The 27326-nt window shown below is 58.9% G+C and overlaps 1 protein-coding gene across 2 annotated transcripts in view; it reads left to right on the top strand.

Moving 5' to 3' along the window:
• MAP3K12 (mitogen-activated protein kinase kinase kinase 12) overlaps window positions 1-27326 on the top strand; it is an 89923-nt gene that overhangs the window by 52426 nt on the left and 10171 nt on the right. For both annotated transcript variants that reach the window (XM_084609975.1, XM_084609974.1), the window contains exons 2-4: window positions 20584-21114; window positions 25658-25841; window positions 26273-26464. In XM_084609975.1, the coding sequence (XP_084466101.1) occupies window positions 20670-21114; window positions 25658-25841; window positions 26273-26464 (821 nt within the window). In that variant the 5' untranslated portion in view covers window positions 20584-20669. The remainder of the gene's footprint in view (window positions 1-20583; window positions 21115-25657; window positions 25842-26272; window positions 26465-27326) is intronic.

The raw sequence follows: 27326 nt of genomic DNA, 5'->3' as shown, positions 1-27326 counted from the left end.
GGGCAGCTCCTGGCTCATCTAGGCCCAGCCACTCCCACCAGGGGGCGCTGTGGGGACTGGGGCAGCAGCACTGGCAGTGGGGGGAGCGCCCGGCTACTCCAGTCCTGACCTCTCCAGCCGGGGGCGCTGTGGAGAGTGGGGCAGGAGTGCTGGCTGTGGGGGGAGCTCCTGGCTACTCCAGCCCCATCCACTCCCAACAGGGGGCGCTGTGGAGAGTGGGGCAGCAGCACTGGCAGTGGGGGGAGCTCCCGGCTACTCCAGTCCTGACCTCTCCCAGCAGGGGGCGCTGTAGGGAGAGCCCCTGGCTACCCTGGTATGTCAGGGGGAGGGGAGGGAGCGGGGAGGATCCTCAGGTGCCCCCCTCCCAACCCCTAATCTGTTTAGCGGCCACTTTTCTGCTCCCTCTCCTAATGCACCGTAAGGAATTAACGTGGAGCCGCTAATCAGCTCGGAGATGATGACCTCCGTCCATGCCAAGCCGTGGGGGTTGGGGTATAGGATGCGGGGAGCTGCTAGTGTGGGAGAGCCCCAGGGGCAGTTGCGGGGATCATGGGGCAGTTGGGCAGCAGAGGGAGCCCCGGGGGCAGTTGGGGGGCAGTTGGGGGGATCATGGGGCAGTTGGGCAGTGGAGGGAGCCCAGGGGCAGTTGGGGGGATCATGGGGCAGTTGGGCGGCGGAGGAGGGAGCCCAGGGGGCAGTTGGGGGGATCATGGGGCAGTTGGGCAGTGGAGGGAGCCCAGGGGGCAGTTGGGGGGATCATGGGGCAGTTGGGCGGCGGAGGAGGGAGCCCAGGGGGCAGTTGGGGGGATCATGGGGCATTTGGGCAGTGGAGGGAGCCCCGGGGGCAGTTGGGGGCAGTTGGGGGGATCATGGGGCAGTTGGGCAGTGGAGGGAGCCCAGGGGCAGTTGGGGGGATCATGGGGCAGTTGGGCGGCGGAGGAGGGAGCCCAGGGGGCAGTTGGGGGGATCATGGGGCAGTTGGGCGGCGGAGGAGGGAGCCCAGGGGGCAGTTGGGGGGATCATGGGGAAGTTGGGCGGCGGAGGAGGGAGCCCAGGGGCAGTTGGGGGGCAGTTGGGGGGATCATGGGGCAGTTGGGCGGCGGAGGAGGGAGCCCAGGGGGCAGTTGGGGGGCAGTTGGGGGGATCATGGGGCAGTTGGGCAGTGGAGGAAGCCCAGGGGCAGTTGGGGGGATCATGGGGCAGTTGGGCAGCGGAGGAGGGAGCCCAGGGGGCAGTTGGGGGGCAGTTGGGGGGATCATGGGGCAGTTGGGCAGTGGAGGGAGCCCCGGGGGCAGTTGGGGGGATCATGGGGCAGTTGGGCAGTGGAGGGAGCCCAGGGGCAGTTGGGGGGATCATGGGGCAGTTGGGCAGCGGAGGAGGGAGCCCAGGGGGCAGTTGGGGGGATCATGGGGCAGTTGGGCGGCGGAGGAGGGAGCCCAGGGGGCAGTTGGGGGGATCATGGGGCAGTTAGGCAGTGGAGGGAGCCCAGGGGCAGTTGGGGGGATCATGGGGCAGTTGGGCGGCGGAGGAGGGAGCCCAGGGGGCAGTTGGGGGGCAGTTGGGGGGATCATGGGGCAGTTGGGCAGTGGAGGGAGCCCAGGGGCAGTTCGGGGGATCATGGGGCAGTTGGGCAGTGGAGGGAGCCCAGGGGCAGTTGGGGGGATCATGGGGCAGTTGGGCAGCGGAGGAGGGAGCCCAGGGGGCAGTTGGGGGGATCATGGGGCAGTTGGGCGGCGGAGGAGGGAGCCCAGGGGGCAGTTGGGGGGCAGTTGGGGGGATCATGGGGCAGTTAGGCAGTGGAGGGAGCCCAGGGGCAGTTGGGGGGATCATGGGGCAGTTGGGCGGCGGAGGAGGGAGCCCAGGGGGCAGTTGGGGGGCAGTTGGGGGGATCATGGGGCAGTTGGGCAGTGGAGGGAGCCCAGGGGCAGTTGGGGGGATCATGGGGCAGTTGGGCAGTGGAGGGAGCCCAGGGGCAGTTGGGGGGATCATGGGGCAGTTGGGCAGCGGAGGAGGGAGCCCAGGGGGCAGTTGGGGGGCAGTTGGGGGGATCATGGGGAAACGGCCTCGAGGTCAGTATCAAGGAGCTGCTGGGCCCCACGTGGTTAACTCCTCACCCCGCGAGCCCCCCCCACCTCACTCCTGCCGGCTCCCCACCCTCCGCTGCCCCACGTGACTCCCCTTCCCCCCCCCCCGCCTCCATGGTGTCAGCGATAATATTAGTGCTGACTTCATGCTCCGAGCGCTGGGATCCGTTGCCATAGCAATGCCGCAGCGCCCCCCCCCCGTATTCGGTAGTCACGTGATGTTCAGGAAGCGGCGGCATGGGGCTCGGCCCGGCCTGGGATTTAGGGCTGCGGATTCCGCCTCCGTCCCCCTGGCCGCGCTGGGCCGTAGCAGACCCCGGGGGATCGGGCCGGGCCTCAGAGCCTGGGGCAGTGGGGGGGTCCGCAGAGCAGGGAAAGGGGGAGGGTCAAGAGCAAGGTGGACGTTCGGGCTTTGCCCCCCCCCCCAACACTGCAGAGATTGGGGCTGTGTTAAGGGGGGGTGGAGTCCCTGTGGCTGCCAGGGATGGGGCAACATGGGCTAGTGGCCCAAGCGCCGGACGGGGAGCCTGGGTGCTGTATGCTGCTTGACCGTGGGCAAATCACTGCCCTGCTCTGTGCCTCAGTTTCCCCTCCTGCCCTCTGTACAGATGGAGCGCTTTCAAGCAAGGGCTGTCTCTCACTCTGTGTCTGTGCAGAGCCTGGCACAGGGGGGTGAGGGTTGGGGGGCCCAGCTCAGCACTGCTGCCATAGAAGTAATTAGGAGGGAGCAAAATAATTATAATGGAGAGTGGATGCCGATGGCAGAGCCCCAATGAAGTCTATCCACTAGGCCGTGCTGCCCACCCCCGATAAAGACAGACGCATATGCACCTACTTGTGTTAACCCGTGTGTACACCCGTGTGCTGATACATGTGCATACATGTTGGTGTATGTTGCTGTGCACACACGTCACTTATATGTCGATACATGTGTGCCCATATATGTCCGTGTATGTTGACATATGTTCACACCTACGTTGATGCATGTTTGGCCATATATTTCTATGTATGTTGACATGTTCACACCTATATGTGTGCACATGGCCACATGCTAACACGTGTTCACAGCAATCTGTTGACATGCGAGCACACACATCTATCAGTGCGTGTACACACACTTTAAAGTATGCTGACACCAGCACCTTTGTATGTTGAGCCAGGGTTACACATGTTCACACCTCTGGTGACACATGCAGGACACCAGCGATATGCAGGTACGCAGGTGTGTAGATGCATGGGGGGTGTGTTTGCACATGTATATTAACACGCACATTGGGGGAAAAGGGAGTTATGCCAGGTGGCTTCGTTCAGTGAAAGCATGGTAGTAGCATCAGCGTCCCGGCAGAGGGGACAGTAGAGCAGCAATCACAGACAAGGACACTGCTCGGTCCCTAGGGCTAATGCAGGCTGTGGACATGCCAAGCTTGACACTCTCACTAGCTAGCCGTGTATGTGGGTGGACGGATGGATGAACAGACAGACAGACAGAGATTTCAGGGACTGGCTAGGAAGGATGGCCCAATGGTGAGGGCACTCACTGGTTCCTTGGGACACCTGGGTTTCAATCCCTGTTTTGCCACAGACTGCCTCTGTAACCTTGGGTAAGTCACTTAGCCTCACTCTGCCTCAGTTTCCCCCTTTGTCCAATGAGACTTGTACAACTGCCCTACCTCCCAGGGGGATTAGGAGTGCTTTGAGCTCCCTAACAAAAACCAGGATTCAACTGCGGAGCCAGTAACCCCTGGAGGAAATGGAGTTTGCTCGAGGCTGGAGTGATGTTTATCTTGCTGGTGGCCTTTGGCATCTGGTCCCCTCCTCTTCACAGGGCTGGGGGTCCCACTCAGCCTTTCTCTAGGGTTTCCTCCTGGGGCAGAGGCATGAGCTAGAGAGGGAGGGGGACTGATCAGGGCTAGCTGCTTACATGGATGGGAGTTCTCTCTGCCGCACGTACTTGGCATGAGGAGCCTGATTCACAGCTGCCCAGCACCCCGTGCAGCCATTTACACCAGTGCAGAGCAGGTGTGAAATGCCACCTGAGCAGAATGGGGAAGGTTTTTCACTCACGTTGCACTGGTGTAAATAACCTGACACAAAGCAGCCATGAAATAGTCTCAGTGTGAATGGTCCTAGGGTCCTGGTGGGCAGTGGTAGGCCAGAAGCTCACAGCCAGAGTCCCAGCTGTCAGTGGTGGGGCACTGTTGGCCAGAAGCTCACAGCTCCAGAATCGCAGCTGGCAGTGGCAGGGCACTGCTGTAACAGAAGCTCACAGCTCTGGAGTCCCAGCTGGCAGTGGCAGGGCACTGCTGTAACAGAAGGTCACAGCTCCAGAGTCCCAGCTGGCAGTGGAAGGGCACTGCTGTAACAGAAAGTCACAGCTCCGGAGTCCCAGCTGGCAGTGGCAGGGCACTGCTGTAACAGAAGGTCACAGCTCAGGAGTCCCAGCTTGCAGTGGCAGGGCACTGCTGTAACAGAAGCTCACAGCTCTGGAATCCCAGCTGGCAGTGGCAGGGCACTGCTGTAACAGAAGCTCATTGCTCCAGAGTCCCAGCTGGCAGTGGAAGGGCACTGCTGTAACAGAAGCTCACAGCTCCGGAGTCCCAGCTGGCAGTGGAAGGGCACTGCTGTAACAGAAGCTCACAGCTCCGGAGTCCCAGCTGGCAGTGGCAGGGCACCGCTGTAATAGAAGCTGGCATTACTGTGCTTCAAGCATCTTCTGATGCTAAGTCCTTCGATGCCGACTGAGGTCACCGATCCCGGGACGTGTGTGTATGCCGGGGGAGGGGAGGGGAGGGCAGCACAGGGGAAATGACCACATTTGGCTCATTAAGGAAACGGTTTGGGAAGGAAAGACCGACAATCTGATGATTGCATCACTGAGTGACTCTGCTGAGAGCCAGATTCCACACACACACACCCCCACCACACACTATCTCCTGTGGGCGCACAGGCCTCAGTGTATGAATGAGAAAATTATATCCGGTGGTTTAAGAGACAACCCCCCCAACAACCCCCTCCCCCATGGCTCCTTCCCCCCATCCACCCCACCAGTGGGAAAATAAAGCCCCTTCACTAAGGGATGAAGTCATCTCCCAGGCGGGCTCTCGGAAATGCCCTTTGAACTCAGGGCTCTGGTTGGGCGGAGAGGATCGTGTTTCCTGACGCTCACTCCCCTGGGGAGGCAGGTTGCCAGGGAACAAGCCTCCCTTCCACACACATTTCACCCCATCCTTAGCTAGGGGATGGATTCTGGAGCTGGCTCCCGCGCTCTGAACCAGATTCCGGTTCTGGGCAAGCGATGGAAGCCCGTTGGCAAGTCTGGATACAGATCGGATCCGAACTGCACCGCCCCCCCCACCTAAAAAAAGGGTTTTGGATCCATCTGTGAAGTTCTGGTTCAGCCCACGCTGACAGATGCCTGAATTGCCAAGGCATCCCTGGGTCCGGCTTTGCCCCCCGTTCTGGGGGCGGGGGTTCAGACCCACAGTCCCGCTGTAATGATACAAGTTGGAGGGTTGGCTTGAGAGATGCAGCAGGAGTTTAGCCCAGGATCCGAGTCATTGTGAACGGGGGTGCATTTGTATTTGGGTTGTCAGCGTCAGCACGGGGGTGCTGAGTGTGACGTCCTGTGCATGTGATGGGAGGCATCGGCCTGTTGGCGAGCATATATCTGGTGGGAGGTGCAGACCGCTCGGCGTGCCTGTGTGTGTTCATGCAAGTCGCCTGGTGGTTGTTTTTTTACCTTGCTGACCATGTGATGCCATTGGCGGCTGGGCAGTGTGGTTGAGGGCACCCTAGCCACACGTGAAAACCATTGCACCCACAGCCGAAATGCAGCCAGCTCTGGGGTGGGGCTTCCTTATTGAGGGGGCGGAGCCACTGAGCCCTGTAGGCAAATGATCATGTGGGACAGGAAGTGAAAAAACAGGGACGGGAGTGAGGGCTGCGGGGCCAAAACTAGGGAATCCAGAGGGGGACGCCAAGCAGAGAACCGCAGACAGTGCCTTAAGGGAGTTCAAGGAGTCAGTGGTTGCAGCCCAGAGGAACTCTGCCCAGAGACGTAGTGCAACAAGGAAATGGAAACAGGCCCCAAAGTCAAAGAGCGCCCTCCTGTAGTGCTTGTTCTGCCTCGTCTGGTGGAGGGCCATCTTGGCCAGTGTCAGGAGGAGGCTGACAAGCAGGTCTTGCGGCTCCACGGGGCCATGGATAGGGTGTGCGAGAAGATGCAAATGAGGGGAAAGTGCAGCCAGAATCTCAGTCGGAAGTCCTGGAGGAGGCGGAAGAGGGGCTGCTGCCCAGCATGCTCTACACAGATGTGCTCCAGGGTCTCCCTCTTGCCGCAGAAGGACCAAGTGTCAGGAGAGTCTGTAACGACAGCCAGACCCTCAGGTGCTGAGGCCAGGAAGCAAAGAGCAGCGGGAGTGCTGGGCATAGACACAGGATGGTGGATGCTATTACAGATGCACCAGGGGATCGTTAATAACCGTGGAGTGTTGGCCATCCTGGCTTTACCTCTTCCAAAATTTGACTCTTCCAGCAGCCAAGCACCACACAAGGTGCAGCACTCACCGCACAAGAAGAACATCCTCTTCTGAATCACCCTCACCACAGCCGACAGCCCCCTGGGGTTTCACTGGGGGTATCCCAGCCAAACAGTAAGCAGGCAGAACGTTGTGTAGCTCCTAGAGTCTGACCAAGTGAGGCGAGAGGAAGGGACACAGCAAGTATGGCTGTGGAAAATTTTGAGATTTTGGCAAAAAAATCAACATTGGAAATATTTTAATTCAGAAAGGCACCACGGGACCTCATGGGAATTGTAATTCAGGTGCCTTATGCCCCTGTTCTCCCCTATTGGAGAGACTTGCAGGCTGGACTACATCTCCCATGATGCACCAGGCTCACTCAGCAAGAGGGGAGGAGTCTGTGTATTATGGTAGACACAAGGCTGCAGTGCCTCATGGATGTTGTATTTTGGATGTTTCATGCCTCCATTCTCCTCTGTATGCCAGTTTCCCTCGTTGGACTACATCTCCCATGATGCACCATGGTCTCTCCTCTTGCTGAGGGAAGGCTGTGCATCATGGGAGATGAAGCTCAGCTGGGGAATGTGGCCCATGGAGGAGAATGGGAGCACCCACACTACGACTCCCATGAGGCACTGCGGTGACACTGCAGAATGGAAATATTTCCAGTGTGGGCTATTCCATTTTTTGAAACAAAAAAATGGAATTTTTCAGAAGGAAGAAAGATGCTTTTTGTGAAAAATTGTGATTACTCAAAAACCTGGTTTTCCCTCGAAAAACCCCTACCAGTTTTGATGGAAAATTTCCAGCCAGTGCTGGCTCTGGGTAGGGCATGGCCCCAGAGCTCTGCAGAGATCCCTTTATTGTGAGGAGCTGGACCCAGCACCCTGCCTCAGGCGTGAGGTCCTGGTTATTGACTCTCCGCTCCTTGGGAAGCATGCCAGGGCCACAGCCAGCTTAGGCCCAGAATTTAGGTGGTAAAAACACCCGAGGCTCCAGATTCTGATCTCAGCTGCACGGGTGCAAAACTGGCATAACTCCGTTAGATCAATGGAGTTTGCAGTTACATTAGATGGGATCAAAATATGTATGAGAAGGTCTATAAATCCTCATTCTCCAGGGCATGAACCAGCTTCTGAGAGGGCTTGGGAAGAAAGCCGTTCCATCACTGGCCACTATTGAGTTTCTTTCATCCTGTGACACATCTAGTCCTGTCCACTGAAGAAGACCAGAGACTGGATTAGGTGGATTGGACAGTGCCTATGTTCCTCATGAAACAAGAGCATCATCCGGCCCCAGTGATTTGTTACTTTTCGGAGAAAATGGGTGAGGGAGAAGAAAAGGAGACCGAAACTGGCTCCCCCGTTGCACTGGTGACCCATGTGGCAACTCACCCTTGTAAAACACGCATGCAACCTGTGCTTGTGTAACCCACACGGCAACAAGGACCTGCAAAATGAGGAGCCTGAACATGTACCTAGAAACAGAAAGGGAAGGTGACCAAGCATAATATCATAACCATGTCCCTTTTAATATTAATGCTTTGGCTCAGAAGATTTGCCATCAGACCGTTTGTCTATCAAATCCACTGTCTTGCTTCCAACAGTGGCCGATGCTAGATACTTAAGATGCAAAGTAAGATGGAAAAGAAAACTCTCCTTAAGCCAAATGAACCTAGTCTCTCATATGGCAGCATATGGCCTTTGGATTCCTTCCTGACCCCTGCTGTGATCAGTTCGTTCCCTGGAGCATGGTGGTTGCTAACCCTTGTATCATCATCATCTTTGTTTGTACAGCTTCAGCTATCATCTTTGGTCATTAATTTATGCAGCCCTTTATAAAACCCAGCCCCTGTAGGTCACTCTTTGTTACCCCTCTGACAATGCCTTATTACTGTATGGGCAACCCCATTTAACTATCCCACGTCACGCCCCGGAAATCGTGAGATTTTTTAAAACGATACATTTCAGGTGTTTTTTCTATGCCTTCTGAGCCATTAGGGGTCATATTTCCCAGCTTCCACAAGGGCCAGAAACTTACTTTTTCTTTGAAATGACAGCTGAGACTCTCTTGCCATAGACTAATAGAACTGTAGGGCTGGAAGGGACCTCAAGAGGTCACCAATCCATCCCCACATGCTGAGGCAGGATTAAGTGTATCTTCAGTCATCACGTCACTCCAGCAGCTGGGACTTTAAGAAAAAAACCTAGTGTCACAAGACTTGCAATCAAGTCACAAGAGGTGGCAACGCTGCATTTGTATTACAATAGCATGTAGGGCCCCCACATGAAATCTGGGCACCGCTGTGCCAGGGCGCTGTACAGGACAATTCTTGCCACCAAGAGCTCACAGTCAAAATATGATGAGGGATGAGGGAAGGATTATCATCCCCTGTTTACAAGTGGGGAAACTGAGGCACTGCACGATTAAGTGACTTGCCCCCAGTGGGATTCTGTGGCAGAGCAGGGAATTGAAACCAGCTCTCCTAAGTCCCTTAAACGCCGGGCCAGCTCTCTGCGTCAGGAAGGATTTCCCCACCCTCAGCGAGAAAGTGCAGCATTCCCTCCTAGGAGCTCAGCTTCCAGTTTCATCGGTAGAGCCCTTCTCCACATCTCGGGGGGCAGCATTACAGGAAAGGCCAGAGCCAGTCTCACTCTGACCTTCCTGCCTTGAAATCCCTCCACAGCCCTCCCCGCTTAGCGGGCTCCATAATCCTAGTCTTCACTCGCCATCTGCCAGCGTCTGTAGATAGCTGTGTGTGTGTCAGAGAAGCTACAGACCCTCAGGGCTCATAGGACAGTGGGAGTGTGTTTTCCAGGCCAGGAGGGAGCAGGGTGAAGATTGCCCCAGCAATGGGGTTAAACAGGGGGTGACAGTCTCGAGGGCTGTTGTCCCGACCCCTTTCTCTAGGGTTAAAGTTCATTTCAGTTTATCTCAGGCATCAGGTGGAGTTGGCATTGATCCTGGCTCTTCCAGTGAGGCTGTGGGTGGGATCAGGCAGTGGAACAAGCCTCCAGAGGAGTTTAGACCAGTGGTTCTCAAACTGTGGGTCAGGACCCTAAAGTGGGTCACACTCGCAACCCCTTTTTAATGGGGTCACCAGGACTGGCTTAGACTTGCTGGGGCCCAGGGCTGAAGCCAAAGCCCGAGCCCCACTGTCCAGGGCCAAAACTGAAGCCCAGGGCCAAAGCCAAAGCCCGAGGGCTTCAGCCCTGGGTGGCGGGGCTCAGGTTACAGGCCCCCTGCCTGGGGCAGAAGCCCTGTGGCTTTGACCCCCCCACCCCGCGTGGGGCAGCGGGCTTGGGCAGGCTCAGGCTTTGTCCCCCCTCTGGGGGTTGTGTAGTCATTTTTGTTGTCAGAAGGGGGTTGCGGTGCAATGATGTTTGCGAACCCCTGGATTAAACCAACCCAGAGTCTGAGCAACAAATGCTGCCCAACTCTTTCACAGAGACTGTCTGCCAGAGCATAGCACCCATGCCTCACTGACCCCGCACCAAGAATCGCCCAGCCCAACCCAAATCTTACCCTGAGCAGAGCTGTGCATGACCCAAAAAGGGAGCAGAGACAGAGATAACAGGAAGCCCACTAGGGACATTGCTATCACCAATCTGTTTCATGGACGAGGTACCAGATGCCATGGTGACGGGCAGCAGCACAGAACACTAATAATCCCTCGCTCCTGTCTAGCACATTTGATCAAGAGATCTCACAGCATTTTACAAAGGAAGTCAGTATCATTATCCCCATTTGACAGCTGGGGAAACTGAGATGCAGAGAGAAGTGACTTGCCCAAGGCCAGTAGTAGAGCTGGGAACAGAATCCAGGTCTCCTGAGTCATTCTCCAGGACTCTGTCCACTGGGACACACTAGACATAGAGCTCTGTGTGGGGATGGACAGATAGCTCTCTATAGCTTTGTAGTGTGTAAAGCTCTGGATCGGGACAGGTAGATCTGTGTGGAGACGGATAGCTAGATATAGCTCTGTATCGGGATAGATAGATCTGTATGGTGATGGATAGCTAGATATAGCTCTGTATTGGGATGGATCTGTGTGCAGATGGATAGATAAATATGGCTCTGTATCGGGATAGCTAGATATGTGCGGGGATGGATAGCTAGATATAGCTCTGTATTGGGACAGATAGATGTGTGTGGAGATGGGTTGCTAGCTACAGCTCTGTATTGGGAATGAGAGACACAGAGCGCCTCACTTTTAATTCCTAGATCTCAAAGTACAATCTAGTAGTCCCTGCTAGAACCTTCCCTTCACAGACCTGTTCTGCTCCTTGAGCAGGTGTTTCCCCAGGGGCATCCCCCTATCTTTCATTCTTTCCCACTGGGCATGTTTGCAAGAAATTGACACATTTGTTTCTTTCTTCTTTTTTGTTTTTCTTCAGTGACCTTGTTACCAACCCTGGAGGCTGGCATGCTCTAAATGCACCAAGTGGGCACCGTGCCACAATAAGCTTCCCTGCCGCCTCCATCCCTATGCTTCTATTCGTGTTGGCACCACGCAGTGGGTCCCCAGTTGGCATTGGAAATGGCTGGAGGTGGGTGGCATGGAATGGAATGAGGCTGGAACTGCTAAGAATCCAGGATGGGATTTTCCAAGGGAGCCAGGCACCCAACTCCTGTTGAATTTCAATAGCATTTAAACCTCTAACTTCCTTAGGCTTTTTTCACCTTCCCATCCCAGGTTATTGACATTATCGTAGCTCCTAAAAGGCTGTAACCAGGATCGAGGTCTCATTGTGCTGGATGCTGCACAGACAGCAAGGGAACAGCAGCCCCTGCCCCATGGATCTCACAGTCTAAAAAGTGAGAGGGGAAACCAAGGCACAGAGTGGTGAAGTGGGCATAGAATCCAGGATTCTTGAGACCCAGTCCAGTGCCCAAACCACTGGGCTCTGCTGCCTCCCATAAATCAGTTTAAACCTCACAACCCTCTGTAATATAGATAAGGATTATTATCCCCATGTTCCAGATGGGGAAACTGAGGTGCTGAGCTGCAATGTGACTCCCCCAGCATCACTCAGCAGGTCAGTGGCAGAGAGGAGAATAAAGCCAAGACCATGGTTTTGTCTCAAGCACCCAGTGTCCCTTCCCCAGTCTCACAGCACATTGTCTGCAGGCGCCAGCTGAATTTGGGGAAGATTTTCAACAAAATCAGGTATTAGTTTGAGTTAAACCTTTCATGACAACCTCACACTTCCCCCATAAGGACATGCCAAGCTGCAGATCAAGCTGTGCCAATGCATCAATCCAGAACACTTGCTGAGGTTGCTTTTATTGTATATAGAGGTAGCATCTTGAGGCCCCAATGGAGATCAGAACCATATTAGGTGAGGGACTGCACATCCACATGGTGAGAAAGTCTCTGCCCCAAACAGCTGGCAATCAAAAGAGACAAAGGGCACCAGGGGAAACTGAGGCACACAGGGGGGCACTTGCCCAAGGTCACCCAGCAGAGCCAGGAATAGAACCCAGGTGTCCTGAGTCCTAGTCCAGCATGCAGCCATGAGAGCACTGAACTTGTGCTCTCACTTGTGCTTGATGCAGGTGTTGCATTCTGCATGTGTGTCTCACCTTGGAGGCAGAAGGGGGTTCCTTGCGAAGATGCATGCTCTGTCGGTCGCATCAAGCGTGTCTGGGATCTGCTAAGAGGTGTCCCATAACTTAGCATTCCCTTGCTGTTTAGGGCTTGACTGGGGGAATGTCGCTCTTACCTAACTGACATCCCTTTTACGGGTTGTGTTTGTTTGTGGCATAAGAAGAAAATGAGGAAGAAACAGCCCAGAAGAGGTACCGATAGGTTATGATGTGGCTTAGTGGTTAGAGCAGCAGTCTGGGGCTCAGGAGACCCAGCTTCTATTCCTGGCTCTGTCACCAGCCTTCTGGGTGACCTGGGGCAAGTCACTTTTCCTCTCTGGGCCTCTGTTTTACCTGCCACCCTTTGTCCCTTTTGATGGTCAGCACAGCAGGGCCCCCATCTCAGCTGGACGTGACTGGAATAGAAACAATAATTTATACCAAGGTAAAGATGGGTAAACTGAGGCACAGAGGGCGACATGACTTGTCCAGGAAGATGCAGCAAGTTAGTGTCACAGCCAAGAACATAGCCCAGGAGTTCTGATTCCTAATGCCCTACTCTAAGCATGATATCCCCTGGAAGAACTGCGAACAGAACCCAGGAGTCCTGCTGCCCAGTCTCCTGTTCTAACCATGAAAAACACTATCATAAAGAGGTGGACTGTCATTATAGAGAGATGGGCTACTAGCACACAGGTCCCTCGGGCTAGCCCTCACCCCACATCCACTCCCCCGGGGTGGCTCCCCGAGTCCATCCCCATTTTCCTGGGATAATTATCTCTTTATAAGAGACACAGATCTTCCAGACTTGCTTGCCAAGTTTTGTTCTATGCCTGAGGGACTTGTAATGCCACTAGCCAGGTGGGCTGTAAACATTATAGCCACGAGGCCCTGGGTGAATCTAGATATACACAAAACTCACGATGGGCTGGTTCTCCTGCTCCTCTGGCTCAAGAGGGCTCTGATGATCTCCTAAGGATTGGCATGTACATGGGGCACAGGAGGTGAAGTGAGCACTGTGAGGGAGAGGTACTGGGAGTGGTCTGGGTACTGGGTGCGGGGTACAGGGAGGAGATCTGGGCACTGGGAGAGGGGTAAAGGGAGGGTGTCTGGGTACTTGGTTTATGGGGCGCCAGGGTGTTGAATGTCTTGGCCTAGGACCCCAGAGGGGCCTGGGCTTTTGCAGGGCTCCTTACATGTTTCACTTCCATGTGCCCGGCACCGCTCTTGTTGCCATCTGCTTGGAGCCCTAGCCCCTGCGTCGTGTTGGCGCAGGATGGGCAAACTGGACCCTTCCCCCCCCATGATCCTCCCCTCTCCCTGCATGCCTGTTTGGCCAGCCTCAGCCCAGCTCCCAGAGGGCAGGGGCTATGGAGAGGAGGGGGGCCCTGTGACTCCAGGGGGAGGCACAGGGCAGAGAGCGTGTGCTGCCCGGTGCCCTGTGGATGCAGAGGGTGCCAGTCTCCAGGGGCACCAAGCGAGAGGCCATGGCTGGGGCCTGGGGGGGGGGGGGGCGCCGGTATTTCCCCATCTCCCGGCACCCAAAGGGTTAAACTCACCTAAGAGCAAGGAGTCCCCCCCGCCGCGCCGGGAGGGGCGGATCCCCCGGCCCAGGGATGAGCTCAGGGCCCCACTCACCTTGGCTCCTGCCTTCCCAGGGATGACATCAGCACCGGGGGCTACCTGCGGCAGAGGCGGGCGGCGGCGCAGCCCATTGGCTGGATCCCCTGCGGGGGCGGGGCTGGGGAGAGGTTGCTTCATTGGCAAAAAAGAAAAAAAAAAGCTGGGGGGGGGGGGGCAGGGGCTGTGGGGGCGGCGCCGGGCCCGGCGCAGAAGCAGAGCGGGGGATCTGCCAGCAGCACATGGAGGGGAGGGAGAGAAAGGGGCAGCGTGCCAGGGAGAGGGAGAGGTGCATGGGGACGGCCGGATAGACAGACACACAGCCAAGGTGGGTGAGGTAATAGCTTCTGTTGGCCCCACTTCTGCTGGGGAGCGAGACCGGCTGGGAGCTACCCAGAGCGTCGGGTACTCAGAGTCCACAGCTCCAGACAGGGGAGACAGGGAGATGTGCCTGGGGAAGGGGGGGTGTATGGGGATAGATAGATCGATAGATTAGATAGAGGGGGGTGTATGGGGATAGATAGATAGATAGATAGAGGGGGGGTGTATGGGGATAGATAGATAGATAGATAGATAGAGGGGGTGTATGGGGATAGAAAGATAGATAGAGGGGGGGTGTATGGGGATAGATAGATAGATAGATAGATAGATAGATAGATAGAGGGGGGGTGTATGGGGATAGATAGATAGATAGATAGATAGATAGATAGATAGAGGGGGTGTATGGGGATAGATAGATAGATAGATAGATAGAGGAGGGGTGTATGGGGATAGATAGATAGAGGGGGGTGTATGGGGATAGATAGATAGGGGGGGTGTATGGGGATAGATTGATAGATAGGGGGGTGCATGGGATAGATTGATAGATAGGGGGTGCATGGGATAGATAGATAGATCGAGGGGGTGCGTGGGGTAGATAGATTAGATAGATAGGCAGGCAAAGGGATGGGTAGATAGGCAGGCAGGCAGGCAGGGGCTGGTAGCTAGTGTAGGGAGGGAGAGAGGAGCAGCGCTTTAGAGTAGCCCCAAGGAGAAATCCCAGCGCTAGGGACACGTTGGGAAGGAAATAAACAAAGCCAAGGCAAGGTGCCACGTGAGGGCGCCGGGACGGCACCGCGGCACCCAGCTGGCGAGGGCGGGATCGGGCGGCGGGGCCCGGGGAGGAGGGAAGGGGCGCCCCGGGGCTGGCTCGCTGCTCCCTCCGCGGCTGGTGACAGGTGAGTGGAGCGAGTCGTTTCCATCCACCCTGGGATCCTGGCGGGGGAGGGGAGGGGAGGGAGGCGGCAGGAGGGGCCGGGGGGCGATGCTTGGGGGGGGGGCCCTCCAGTTTGCAGCAGCTCCCCAGGGAGAGGAGCGGGAACCCCGGGATGGCTGATCTGTTTGCTGGGGACCCCCATGGGCAGACCGTGCGTGGGCACGGGGGCTCAGTGGCTGGGAAGTGCCAGGCGAGGGCACAGGGCAGTCGCACGTGTTGGTTTGATGTGTGAGGTGCTGAGAGGACACCGATCCCACCTGGCCTGGCAAAGGGCTCTGCTAACCCTAGGTCACCGCTCATAAAGGGGCTGCTTTGGGGGGTGGGCAGGCAGGAGTCTGGGCACTGGGGTGAGGGTATGAAGGAGTCTGGCATTGGGGTGAAGAGTGCAGGGGGGTTGGGATGAGGGGTGCAGGGAAGGGGACTGAGTATCAGGGTGAGGGGTACAGGAGTGTTCTGGCATTGGGGTGAGGGGTACTGAAGGGACCTGGCACTGTGGTGAGGGGTTTGAAGGGGTCTGGGTATTGGGGTGTGTGGTGCTGGAAGGATCTGGCACTGGCTGAGGGGTGCAGGAGTCTGGCATTTGGTGAGGGGCTTGCAGGGTGTTGAGCACAGGGGTAAGGGGTATGAAGGGGTATGAATATTATGTTGAGTATCAAAGAGATCTGGCATTGGGGTATTGGGTGCAGAGGTTCAGGGTGGGTTGGGTGAGGGGTGCAGAGGGTATTGGGGTGAGGGGTAAGAAGGGGTCTGGTTATTGGGGTGAGAGGTACCAGAGGGTCTGGCATTGGGGTAAGTGCATGGGGTGTTGGAGTGGGGGTCCAGGAAGAGTCTAGCACTGGATGAGGGGTTCAGAGGTATTGGGGTGAGGGGTGCAGGAGGGGGTTTGGGGTCAGGGGTGCAAGGGGTATTGGGGTCAGGGGTAAGAAGGGGTCTGGGTATTGTGCTGAGAGGTACCAGAAGGTCTGGCACTGGGGTAAGGGTACAAGAAGTATTGGGGGTGAGGGGTACTAGAGGATCTGGCATTGGGGTAAGGAGTGCAGGGGATGTTGGAGTGGGGGTACAGGAGGTGGGTTTTGGGTGAGGGATGCAGGGGATATTGGGGTGAGGGGTGTGGAAGGTCTGCAGTCCCCTCACTGAATCACCTCTCTCACCCGGTATTGCAGTGACCCAAACAGGTGCAGACAGACAAACTGACCATGGGCTCAGATGGGTCCATATCCTTCTCCGCACATGCCCAGCAGAACTCCCATACCCTGCCCCCCTGACGCCGGCCCCCCGCATGTCAGCCAGGCACCCATGCTGTGAGTTTCATGCCGAGCTGGTTCCTGTGTGTGACTGAGCCCAGGACCTACTGACCCACTAAGGGGGGCTGCTCTGCTCCCCGCTGGCACGGCCTGTCCTGCTGGGCGGGGGGCCCTGCTCAGCTGTCACTACAGACTGGCGAGGGCGGACAGATATGGGGCCAGAGTTACCCCGAGGTTAGGGGCGGGGAAGGTGTGCTTCAGCCAGCACTCATGCACCAGGGTGGAGTGGGAGTATGGATCAGTCCATTGCAATCCGCACTGGGCACCTGCTTACTAGATAGAGATGGACACATTGGACAGGTTTCAGAGTAGCAGCCGTGTTAGTCTGTATCCGCAAAAAGAAAAGGAGGACTTGTGGCACCTTAGAGACTAACCAATTTATTAGAGCATGAGCTTTCGTGAGCAGAGTTAGAGTCACAGAAAGGGGGGAAGGTAAGGGGGCTGTTTGAGGGAGTGCAGGAGACAGAGCAAAATGGTATCACATGGACAGTCCAGCGAAATGATGGTTAAGGGGGAGGAGAGAGAGATAATCTATCTATCCATCCCCATGTTGGCATCTGAGCGTCCCGGAGAGAGAGGAGACCTGCCACTCCGTATAAGGGGGTGATAAGGCACGAGGGGCTGGGGGTGAGGAGCTGGTCAGGGTCTCTGGCCTCCAGGTTCTCTTCCAGACCCCATTTGTCAGCCCTGTTCACAGCGTGTCGCTGTGCCCTCCATCAAGCCCCGATGTACTGCTCACACTAAGTTGCACGTGCTGCCCCAAATGCCAGACAGCAGCCGCAGGGAGAATGGACCCACATGGAGTCTCACCCGGGTGGCCCAATGCCTGGCCTCATTTGCATACACATGGCTTGCCAGCCAATCACAACCCCAGCTGGCAGCCATTGGCTCACCCGATGTGTAAAGGGAGTGGCTGGCACATTGCCTGGGAGCTGGGGCATGGAGGGGGAGACTGGGAGGATCCGGGCCAGAGATGGGTGAAGGCCCTGGTCTCCTTGGGCTGTTGCAGTCAGGAACGGTGCTCTGAGTCCCAGGTGCTGGTCCGAGCCAGCGTCCCCTCCTGTCAGCCCCAAGGGAGCCCAGGGCCAGGTGAGCCGGCTTCTAACCTGACTCTCGCATCTTCCGTAGAGTCACGGCTGGGCCCTCCCCGCGGGTGATGGGTGTCACAGACAGGATGATCCCGAGCTAGGCCTGGGAGCTGCTGGGAGGGGCACGAATGGGGCAGGATCCCGCTGCATCCGCTCTGCTGGCTTGTAGCCCTGGGGAGTCAGGAAGCTGCCGCTGCTCAGCTGTGCAGTCGATTGTCTTGATGTGTCTTTGCTGGAGGAGTTTGCAGCCAGGCTGTTGGGGTGGATTGGGGTATGAGCAGCATGTGCCCTGCGACTCCATCACCTGTGGTGCAAGCTGGTATAAGACCTCTCCCCTGCCCCGGTTTCACCCTGTCATTACTCATCGTCTGATCTGTCTATTTTTAGACACTAAGCACCTGATAGCAGGGAACCATGTCTTTAAGTGGCCTGTGCCCTCTGAAACCTCTTTAAATTATAGCAATCCCCCCCAAACCACAGCTGGTGGGGTGGGACAAGTCCAGGAAGCACCATGCTCAGCCAGCACCTTCCATCTGAGGATCTCATAGCACTTTGCAAAGAGTAATTAATTTAGCCCCATTAGCTCAGAGCATTATCCCCACATAACAGATGGGGAAACTGAGGCACAGAGAGTCCCGTCCCCCCCACTGTAATATAGCAGAGGGAATAGGACTCAGGAATCCTGACCCCTAGCCCTGAGCTGTAGGCACATGCTCCATCCTTCCAGGACTGAGACTAGAACCCAGGCATCCTGAGTCCCAGATTCTGGGTCTAACCTCTGTCTCCCCCTCCCGGAAGCAGGAACTGAACCCAGGATGGCTGATTCCTGGTCCTATGCTTTAAACCCAAGACTGTTCTCCAGCAGGCCTTGGGGGTTAGCAAGCCCCTAACCTACCCCCGGAGCCCAACGTGGAGAATTAAGCTGGTGTGGGCCAAGCAGCTTCAGTTTTGATGTTATTTGCAGAGAGAAGCATGTCGGCAAGCTCAGCAAGGGAGTCAATCCCCTTTGACCCGGGCTTTTGGTGACCCATTGGCTAATGCGCTGCCCGCCGTCCCTGAATGAGCTGGACTTGCCTGAGACAGGGTCAAGGCTCGCAATGTAATGATGGCAGGATGAGACAGGTGTCTTGCGGTATAAAGAAAGAAAGAAACCATCCATCCATCCATCCCTCTCCCCAGCACTCGGTGGTCCTGAGCAGCTGCCTTCACCTGCGCCAGCCCTTGTGGGATAGGGGGCAGTGGTGGATCAATGGCTGGGTTGTTCTGGTCAATGGCTGGGTTGGAGGGGGTGGGGGGGGGGTGTCAGCTCCAGCCTGGGCGATGCTGGTACCATCCGGTGACTGCTGAAGAGGTGATGTGGCGCGGCCAGTGGGGAGGGCTTCCCCTGCTACCCTGGGGAGGGGAGCAGCCAGACGGGTGGCAAGAGACGGGGCCAGCTCCTGGTTCCCGCAGAGCCGCCTGATTTCCCAGGAAGCCTGCTGGGCTGCATGCAAAATGAGCAGAGCTCCGGCACCTGTGTGGGAGAGAGCCTGGCACAGCGCTGCCAACTCCCACTGCAGCCGCGTCTGTCCCCACGGCCTAGGGGGCGCGCACACACCAACACAGCTACACACACAGAGCTACACCCCGACACACAGCCACACACACCCTGACACACACACATAGATACACCCAGAGCTACCCCCTGACACACAGCTACACACACACAGAGCTACACCCCGACACACAGCCATACACACACAGAGCTACACCCCGACACACAGCCACATACACCCTGACACACAGCTACACACACAGAGCTACACCCCGACACACAGCCACACACACCCTGACACACACACATAGATACACACATAGCTATGCACTAATACACAGCTACACACACAGAGCTACCCCCTGACGCACAGCTACACACACACAGAGCTACACCCCAACACACAGCCACACACACCCCGACACACAGCCACATACACCCTGACACACAGCTACACACACACAGAGCTACACCCCGACACACAGCCACACACACCCTGACACATAGCCACACACACAGCCACACAGAGAGCTACATACACATAGATACACACATAACTGCACACTAATACACAGCTACACACACACAGCTACACCCAGAGACACACTGACACACACACAAAGACACACAGCTACACCCAGAGCCACACCCTGTCACACAGCGATGCAACACACGGAGCTACACACAGAGCTAGGCACATACACAGTTACACACTGACACACAACTACACACACAGAGCTCCACGGCTACACCCGCCTCGCCGCACACACAGCTACACGCACCCAGGTACTCCCACGAACGCACGCTCGCCAATGGCCGTGCCAACCCCGGCTCGGGGGCGCTGTGCAGGAGGGCGAGCTGCGGGGCACGATCCCGAGACGTGCAGGCTGCAGTCAGTTGGGCCAGGGGCACCCGCTTCCCTGCCCCCCACCCCCCCGCGCCTCTGGTGCCGGCACGAGAGTGCGCCAAGAGTGCATCTCACACCTGCGCACTAGTGCCCAGCCTCACTGCCAGCCCTGAGCCAAGCCCCCTGCCGCCCCGGCCACTAGGCCACGCTGCCAGGACTCTTCAAACGTGACCTCCCCTCCCGCAGCGCAATGGGTCTGTCGGTGCCAGAGGGGGCCGGGACCTGCCCAGCTAGAGGCAGGGACCGGCCAAGGGGCAGGTCGGCGGTTTCAGCACCTTGGAGAGAGCTCGGGCTGCCGCTCCGGGGTGAGACCGCCAGGGACCCAGGCAGGAGCGGGGAAGCCAGCAGCTGCCTGCCTATTCTGGCCATGCGATCGCAGACCTGGGCTGTCTCCCCCCCCCCCCCCCACAGCCTCCGCCTCTCCCATGGGTGCAGTCAGTGGGAGGCGAGGTGCCTTGTACGTGGCACGTTCAATGCATGGTGGGTGCCTTCTCCCTGGGCACGCCTGGCACGTTCAATGCCTGGTGGGTGCCATCCCTTGGCGATAGCCGGCAAATCCAGGCCCATGGCAGGTGCCCAGCAGTGGAGCAGGCAGGAGGGCATTGGATACACCTGGTTGACCCCAAGGGGGCTACGATTTCCAGTGGGATCCTATTCACGAGGATTTTCCTTTCCCCCACAGGCCCCATCTCCCCCAGGCCGTGCCGGGGACGCCCATCGACCGCCAGCCCAAGGGGTGTGGGGGGCTGCTGATGCCCAGAGCCCGCCATGGCCTGCCTCCACGATACCCGGACCCCCTCCCCGTCCTTCGCCAGCTTCAACACCATCCTGACGGAGAGCTCCCTCCGTAAGCTGGACCCCGACACCTCAGACTGCACCCCCGAGAAGGATCTGACGCCCACGCAGTGCGTGCTGCGTGACGTGGTGCCCATCGATGGGGGCGGCCACAGCCCCACACCCAGCGAGGAGACGCGCGACCAGTTCGCCAACAGCGTCCTGCAGCTGCACGAGAATGAGGCCGGCGGGGGAGGCGGGGGAGCTGGGGCGGGGGCTGGGAACCCCGAGGTGCGGCATGCTCGGTACCACGCCGACCAGGTCCGGCTCCACTGCCAGACGGGCAGCGGCTTCCTGGAAGGGCTCTTCGGCTGCCTCAGGCCCGTCTGGAGCATGATCGGCAAAGCCTACTCCACCGAGCACAAGCACCAGCAGGAAGGTGCGTGGCCCTGGGTGTGCGGGACCGGGCATTAGTGGGACCTGGGCAATGGGCTGTAGGAGCCGGCCTGGCCTGGCGACCGGCTGGGGGCGCTCATGGGCTGCTCCATCTCTAGGGTGGATTCTGATCTGACCTGCACAGGGGCTCAATCAGCAGAGCTCCATGGGAGTCCCTGGGCCCGATCCCCAGCGGGTGTAAATCAGCAGAGCTCCATGGGAGTCCCTGGGCCCGATCCCCAGCGGGTGTAAATCAGCAGAGCTCCATGGGAGTCCCTGGGCCCGATCCCCAGCGGGTGTAAATCAGCAGAGCTCCATGGGAGTCCCTGGGCCCGATCCCCAGCGGGTGTAAATCAGCAGAGCTCCATGCGAGTCCCTGGGCCCGATCCCCAGCGGGTGTAAATCAGCAGAGCTCCATGGGAGTCCCTGGGCCCGATCCCCAGTGGGTGTAAATCAGCAGAACTCCATGCGAGTCCCTGGGCCCGATCCCCAGCGGGTGTAAATCAGCAGAGCTCCATGGGAGTCCCTGGGCCCGCGGTGTAAATCGGCCATGGCAAGCTGTCTGCACTGTAGTGCCATTAGCGTCACAGCGTGGCTCTCTGTCTCCCTCTAGTGGCTCGATCATGTAAAGGCGGTTTCTGAGGCTGCTGTGGCCGCCAGCCTAGCCACACTGGCTCATGTCTGTGAAATCCAGGGGGTCCGTGTTTGATCCCAGCTGCCCCCGGGACATCGCTGCGGGCCATACTAGGACAGTGTTGATTCAGAGTGTCCCACGGAGCCCCCCAGGGAACGGAGGGAAGAATCTTGCCCTATTGGAATAGTTACTGGCTGGGCCCAGCCCCCTGCCATCCCCACATGCTGGGCTTTGTCTCTGGCTGAAATGCAGCCACCTCTGGGGGGAGACACAGCAGCTGTTTAACCTGCCAACGACCCGCAGCAGACAAGGGCGGGAAGAGAAAACACAGGACATCATGTCCCCGTGAATCTGCCAGGGTGCAGGGAGAGAGGATGAGATTTAGGGGGCACAGAATGGACTCCTCTGAGTCAGGGCTCTGGGGTGAATTTCCCAGCTCTCAGTGCGAGCACTGGGGTCTGCAAGGGCAGGGCCTGTGGTTGGCATCTCCCCGGGAGGTGGAGGAGGAGGAAGGATTAGATGGGGAAATATCTGCTTCCTTAAAGTCTCTCTTCCAGAGTCTACCCTGCCCTGTCCACTTCCCCCCACAGCTCTGGCTCTCTCTGCCCTACCGGCCCTGCTCCCATCCCTCACTCCAGTTCTGCCCAGCTGGACTCCTCACCAGGCCTCTTGCGTCAGTGGTGTGGCTGGGGTCGGACGAGGGGGTGGGAGGACAGGGATGGGGGCTGGGCTGGCCCTGAGCCCAGGCTGGAGTGGAGGCTGCTGGCAGCATTCTCCCGGCATGGCTGAGCAGCAGCCGGGCCCTGCCAGTGGCTTCCCTGCAGCAGTGAGCACGTCGGCAAGCGTGAGTGGGCGTGAGTGAGCGTGACGAGTGTGTGAGCTTGGGAACGTGTGCATGTGCCTGGGAGTGTGTGTGTGTGTGAGCGTGAGCGTGCCTGTGTGAGCATGTGCGTGTGCCTGGGAGTGTGTGTGTGTGTGAGCGTGAGCGTGCCTGTGTGAGCTTGTGCGTGTGCCTGGGAGTGTGTGTGTGTGAGCGTGAGCATGCCTGTGTGAGCGTGTGTGTGTGCCTGGGAGTGTGTGTGTGTGTGAGCGTGAGCATGCCTGTGTGAGTGTGTGTGTGTGCCCAGGAGTGTGTGTGTGTGTGTGTGTGAGTGGGAGCGTGCCTGTGTGAGCATGTGTGTGTGCCTGGGAGTGTGTGTGTGAGCGTGAGCATGCCTGTGTGAGCGTGTGCATGTGCCCAGGAGTGTGTGTGTGTGTGAGCGTGAGCGTGCCTGTGTGAGCGTGTGCGTGTGCCCGGGAGTATGTGTGTGTGAGTGTGAGCGTGCCTGTGTGAGCATGTGCGTGTGCCCGGGAGTGTGTGTGTGAGCGTGAGCGTGCCTGTGTGAGCGTGTGCGTGTGCCTGGGAGTGTGTGTGTTTGTGAGCGTGAGCATGCCTGTGTGAGTGTGTGTGTGTGCCCGGGAGTGTGTGTGTGTGAGTGTGAGCATGCCTGTGTGAGCGTGTGCGTGTGCCCGGGAGTGTGTGTGTGTTTGTGAGCGTGAGCATGCCTGTGTGAGCGTGTGCATGTGCCCGGGAGTGTGTGTGTGTGTGAGCGTGAGCATGCCTGTGTGAGTGTGTGCGTGTGCCCGGGAGTCTGTGTGTGTGTGAGTGTGAGCATGCCTGTGTGAGCGTGTGCGTGTGCCCGGGAGTGTGTGTGTGTGTGTGAGTGTGAGCATGCCTGTGTGAGCATGTGCGTGTGCCCGGGAGAGTGTGTGTGTGTGTGAGCGTGAGCATGCCTGTGTGAGCGTGTGCGTGTGCCCGGGAGTGTGTGTGTGTGAGTGTGCCTGTGTGAGCGTGTGCGTGTGCCCAGGAGTGTGTGTGTGTGTGAGCGTGAGCATGCCTGTGTGAGCGTGTGCGTGTGCCCGGGAGTGTGTGTGTGTGTGAGCGTGAGCATGCCTGTGTGAGCGTGTGCGTGTGCCCGGGAGTGTGTGTGTGTGAGCGTGCCTGTGTGAGCGTGTGCGTGTGCCCGGGAGTGTGTGTGTGTGTGAGTGTGAGTGTGCCTGTGTAAGTGTGTGCGTGTGCCCAGGAGTGTGTGTGAGTGTGAGCGTGCCTTTGTGAGCGTGTGTGTGTGCCCGGGAGTGTGTGTGTGTGTGAGCGTGAGCATGCCTGTGTGAGCGTGTGCGTGTGCCCAGGAGTGTGTGTGTGTGTGAGCGTGAGCATGCCTGTGTGAGCATGTGCGTGTGCCCGGGAGTGTGTGTGTGTGCGTGTGAGCGTGCCTGTGTGAGCGTGTGCGTGTGCCCGGGAGTGTGTGTGTGTGAGCGTGTGCGTGTGCCCGGGAGTGGCTGGGTGTCTTTCTGAAGGGGGCAGGGTGTGTTAGTGTGCACGGGGGGTGTGATCGTTCTAGTGTGCGTGCACCTGCGTGTCAGTGTGTGAGCGGGTGCACATGCCTGCATGTGTGTCAGTGAGTTAGCACGTGCACCTGGCACACTGTGGGCAGCTCGCCCTGGCCAGGCAGCCCCTGTTTGGCGGCAGAGCCGGCTCTGACGCCGTCTGCTCCATGACAGTGAACCCCTGCGCAGGCAGGGAGATCCCGGGGTGGGCGATGCTCTGCGGGGGTTTGTGTTTCAGTTGGGGGGGGTGTCACAGCTCGTGTCTCCGGGGGGGCTGCGGCCATGGCTGTGTGCAGCTCCCTGGCCCGCTGGGCCTTGCGCTGAGCCCCACGGGCGGAGCTGCCTGGGCCCCACGGCACGAGGGATTCCGCTGGGACGCGTGTTTGCAGCAGGCAGCTCTAGCAGGGTCTGGGGCCTGCGAGTTACCAGAGCCCTGGCTAGTTCCTGCCCCACACCCTCCCAGGCTCTGGCCCCACAGGAGCCGCAGCTCAGCTCAGAGCTGGGAGGGGCTGGGACCTGCTGGCCCTGTCTGCTCTGCTGCGGGGGTTGCAGCCGCCACGGGGAGGGAGGCAGGAGAGAGCGAAAGTGCACTGCTGGGGTTGACAGATGTGCACACTCACATGTGCACACCCATGTGCACACGTGCACCCACGCATGCACACACACAAACTCACACGTGTGCCTGCACGCACACGCACTAACCGCAACCCAGGGGCTCGCCAGCAGGCTTTAATCGCCCAGGTATTCCTCTTTCTCCTTCTGGCCGCTGGCGGTCTCACCCACACCGTAACATGTGGCCTCGGGGCTGGGGAGTGCTGGGGACACACCCACGGGGGGGAGAATCCGGATTCTCCTGCTCCACGAGCCCCTGCCATTGGAGCGGGAGACTCTCCATGAGCTCTTAGCAGGGTAGGGCCTATGGCACACAGCAGGGCAGCGCAGATTCCACCCGGCAGAGGGCAGCAGTGCGCCCCCCCCCAGACACAGGGTTGCAGGTTCACTGCAGTCACACTGTGTGACCCAAGAAGGCTGGGAGCCGCTCTGCCTCAGCTTGCCACGTGCCCGGGTAGTGGGGCGGGGGTGCTCAGGGTCCTGCAATCCCCTCACCCCTGGCTGTTTGGTCCCGATTCCTGGGAACTGATTCTGCACAGAGTCACCAGGGAGCGGTGCCTCTACAGGGCCTGCAGGGTCGGGGTCTGGGATCTTGGTCAAGGTCAGGGGGTGCTTGTGTGGGCAGGCGTGTTTGGGTACATGTGGCTCTCCCTGCAGTTCTGTCTGCCTCCCCCTTCCCCCCCCCCCATCCCAGGAGCCCTCGTTCTGCCATTTCCCTGGGCCAAGCCCTGGCTGCCCTGCAGCGCCCCCAGCCGCCACCCTTCTCTGCGCCCAGGGCAGGTGGCATCGGCTCTGGGACTCACCCCTCCCCTAGCCCATCTCTGCGCCCAGGGCAGGTGGCATCAGCTCTGGGACTCACCCCTCCCCTAGCCCTTCTCTGCGCCCAGGGCAGGTGGCATCGGCTCTGGGACTCACCCCTCCCCCATCCCTCCAGACACGTGGGAGGTGCCGTTCGAGGAGATCCTGGACCTGCAGTGGGTGGGCAGTGGGGCGCAGGGTGCTGTCTTCCTGGGGCGCTTCCACGGCGAGGAGGTGGCGGTGAAGAAGGTGCGAGACCTCAAGGAGACGGACATCAAACACCTGCGCAAGCTCAAACACCCCAACATCATCACCTTCAAGTGAGTGTGGGGGAGGGGGCACCTCGAACAGGGGAGAGAGACACCCCCTCTAGTGCCCCCCCATGGGGCAGCACCCACCTGGGGTACACAAAACCCAGGGCACCCCTCCCGTGTACCCACAGTATTGCACACACGTGGGATGCAGAGTCTGTGGCCCTGCCAGGCAGTGCCCACCCCCACCCCCCATTTCCACCCCATTGTGTCTGGGTGTGCAGTGGTGCCCGCTCTCTGGGAGGGGCGCTCACCCTACAGCTGGGCCCAGGATGGGTGAGGGGCGCAGGGTTCCCTCGGAGGGGCAGGGCCGGGATGTCCCCACTATGCCCAACCAGACAGGCATCTCTGCCCAGCTGGCACCATCTGTTCCTGGCCAAGAGGAGGTGCCACCTTCTGCCCGGCTGGTTCCTACCCAGCCCTGCTCTCCTTCCCCTCAGGGGCGTCTGCACCCAGGCTCCTTGCTACTGCATCATCATGGAGTTCTGTGCCCAGGGGCAGCTGTACGAGGTGCTGCGAGCCGGGCGCAAGGTCACCCCCTCCCTGCTGGTCGACTGGTCCATGGGCATCGCGGGCGGCATGAATTACCTGCACCTGCACAAGATCATCCACCGCGACCTCAAGTCGCCCAAGTACGTGGCGGCAACGGGAGCTGGCGTAGGGGTGGGGATGGGCATGGGGCCTGCAGGGGAATGGGGGGCAGGGTGGGGCATGGTGCCAGGAGGGAAGCAGGGATGCGCATGGGATCGGCAGGGGAAGTGGGGGCAGAGACCGGTCTGGGGCCTGCAGGGTAGGGGGCACCCTCTGGGCAAGGGCAAAATCACCAGCTAGCTCTGTGATGCCCATCACCCCCCCGCCACCACCAGCCTGCGCGGACCCTCCCATCTCTTCCCCTGCTCCCTCTGCTGGTGAGTGCAGGAGATGCAGCCTGATCTACCTCCGGCGTGAGCCGTTCCCAGCCCTGCCAAGAGGGGAAACCCCCGACCCCCACTTTGCTCCCCCACAGGGTCCCAGTGCCTGGGGTGACAGGAGGCCTCAGGGACTGCCCCCTGCTGGTGGAGGGGATAGCACCCCCCACCCTGCACTGCCCCCTGCTGGTGGAGGGATAGCACCCCCCACCCTGCACTGCCCCCTGCTGGTGGAGGGATAGCACCCCCCCCACCCTGCACTGCCCCCTGCTGGTGGAGGGGATAGCACCCCCCACCTTGCACTGCCCCCTGCTGGTGGAGGGATAGCACCCCCCACCCTGCACTGCCCCCTGCTGGTGGAGGGATAGCACCCCCCCCACCCTGCACTGCCCCCTGCTGGTGGAGGGATAGCACCCCCCACCTTGCACTGCCCCCTGCTGGTGGAGGGATAGCACCCCCCCACCCTGCACTGCCCCCTGCTGGTGGAGGGATAGCACCCCCCCACCCTGCACTGCCCCCTGCTGGTGGAGGGAATAGCACCCCCCACCTTGCACTGCCCCCTGCTGGTGGAGGGATAGCACCCCCC

This window comes from Lepidochelys olivacea (assembly GCF_965140295.1).
Source record: "Lepidochelys olivacea isolate rLepOli2 genome assembly, chromosome: 20".
Lineage (NCBI taxonomy): Eukaryota > Metazoa > Chordata > Testudines > Cheloniidae > Lepidochelys > Lepidochelys olivacea.
Note: the sequence above shows the minus strand (reverse complement) of the source record. Positions and strands in the feature narration are given on the sequence as shown.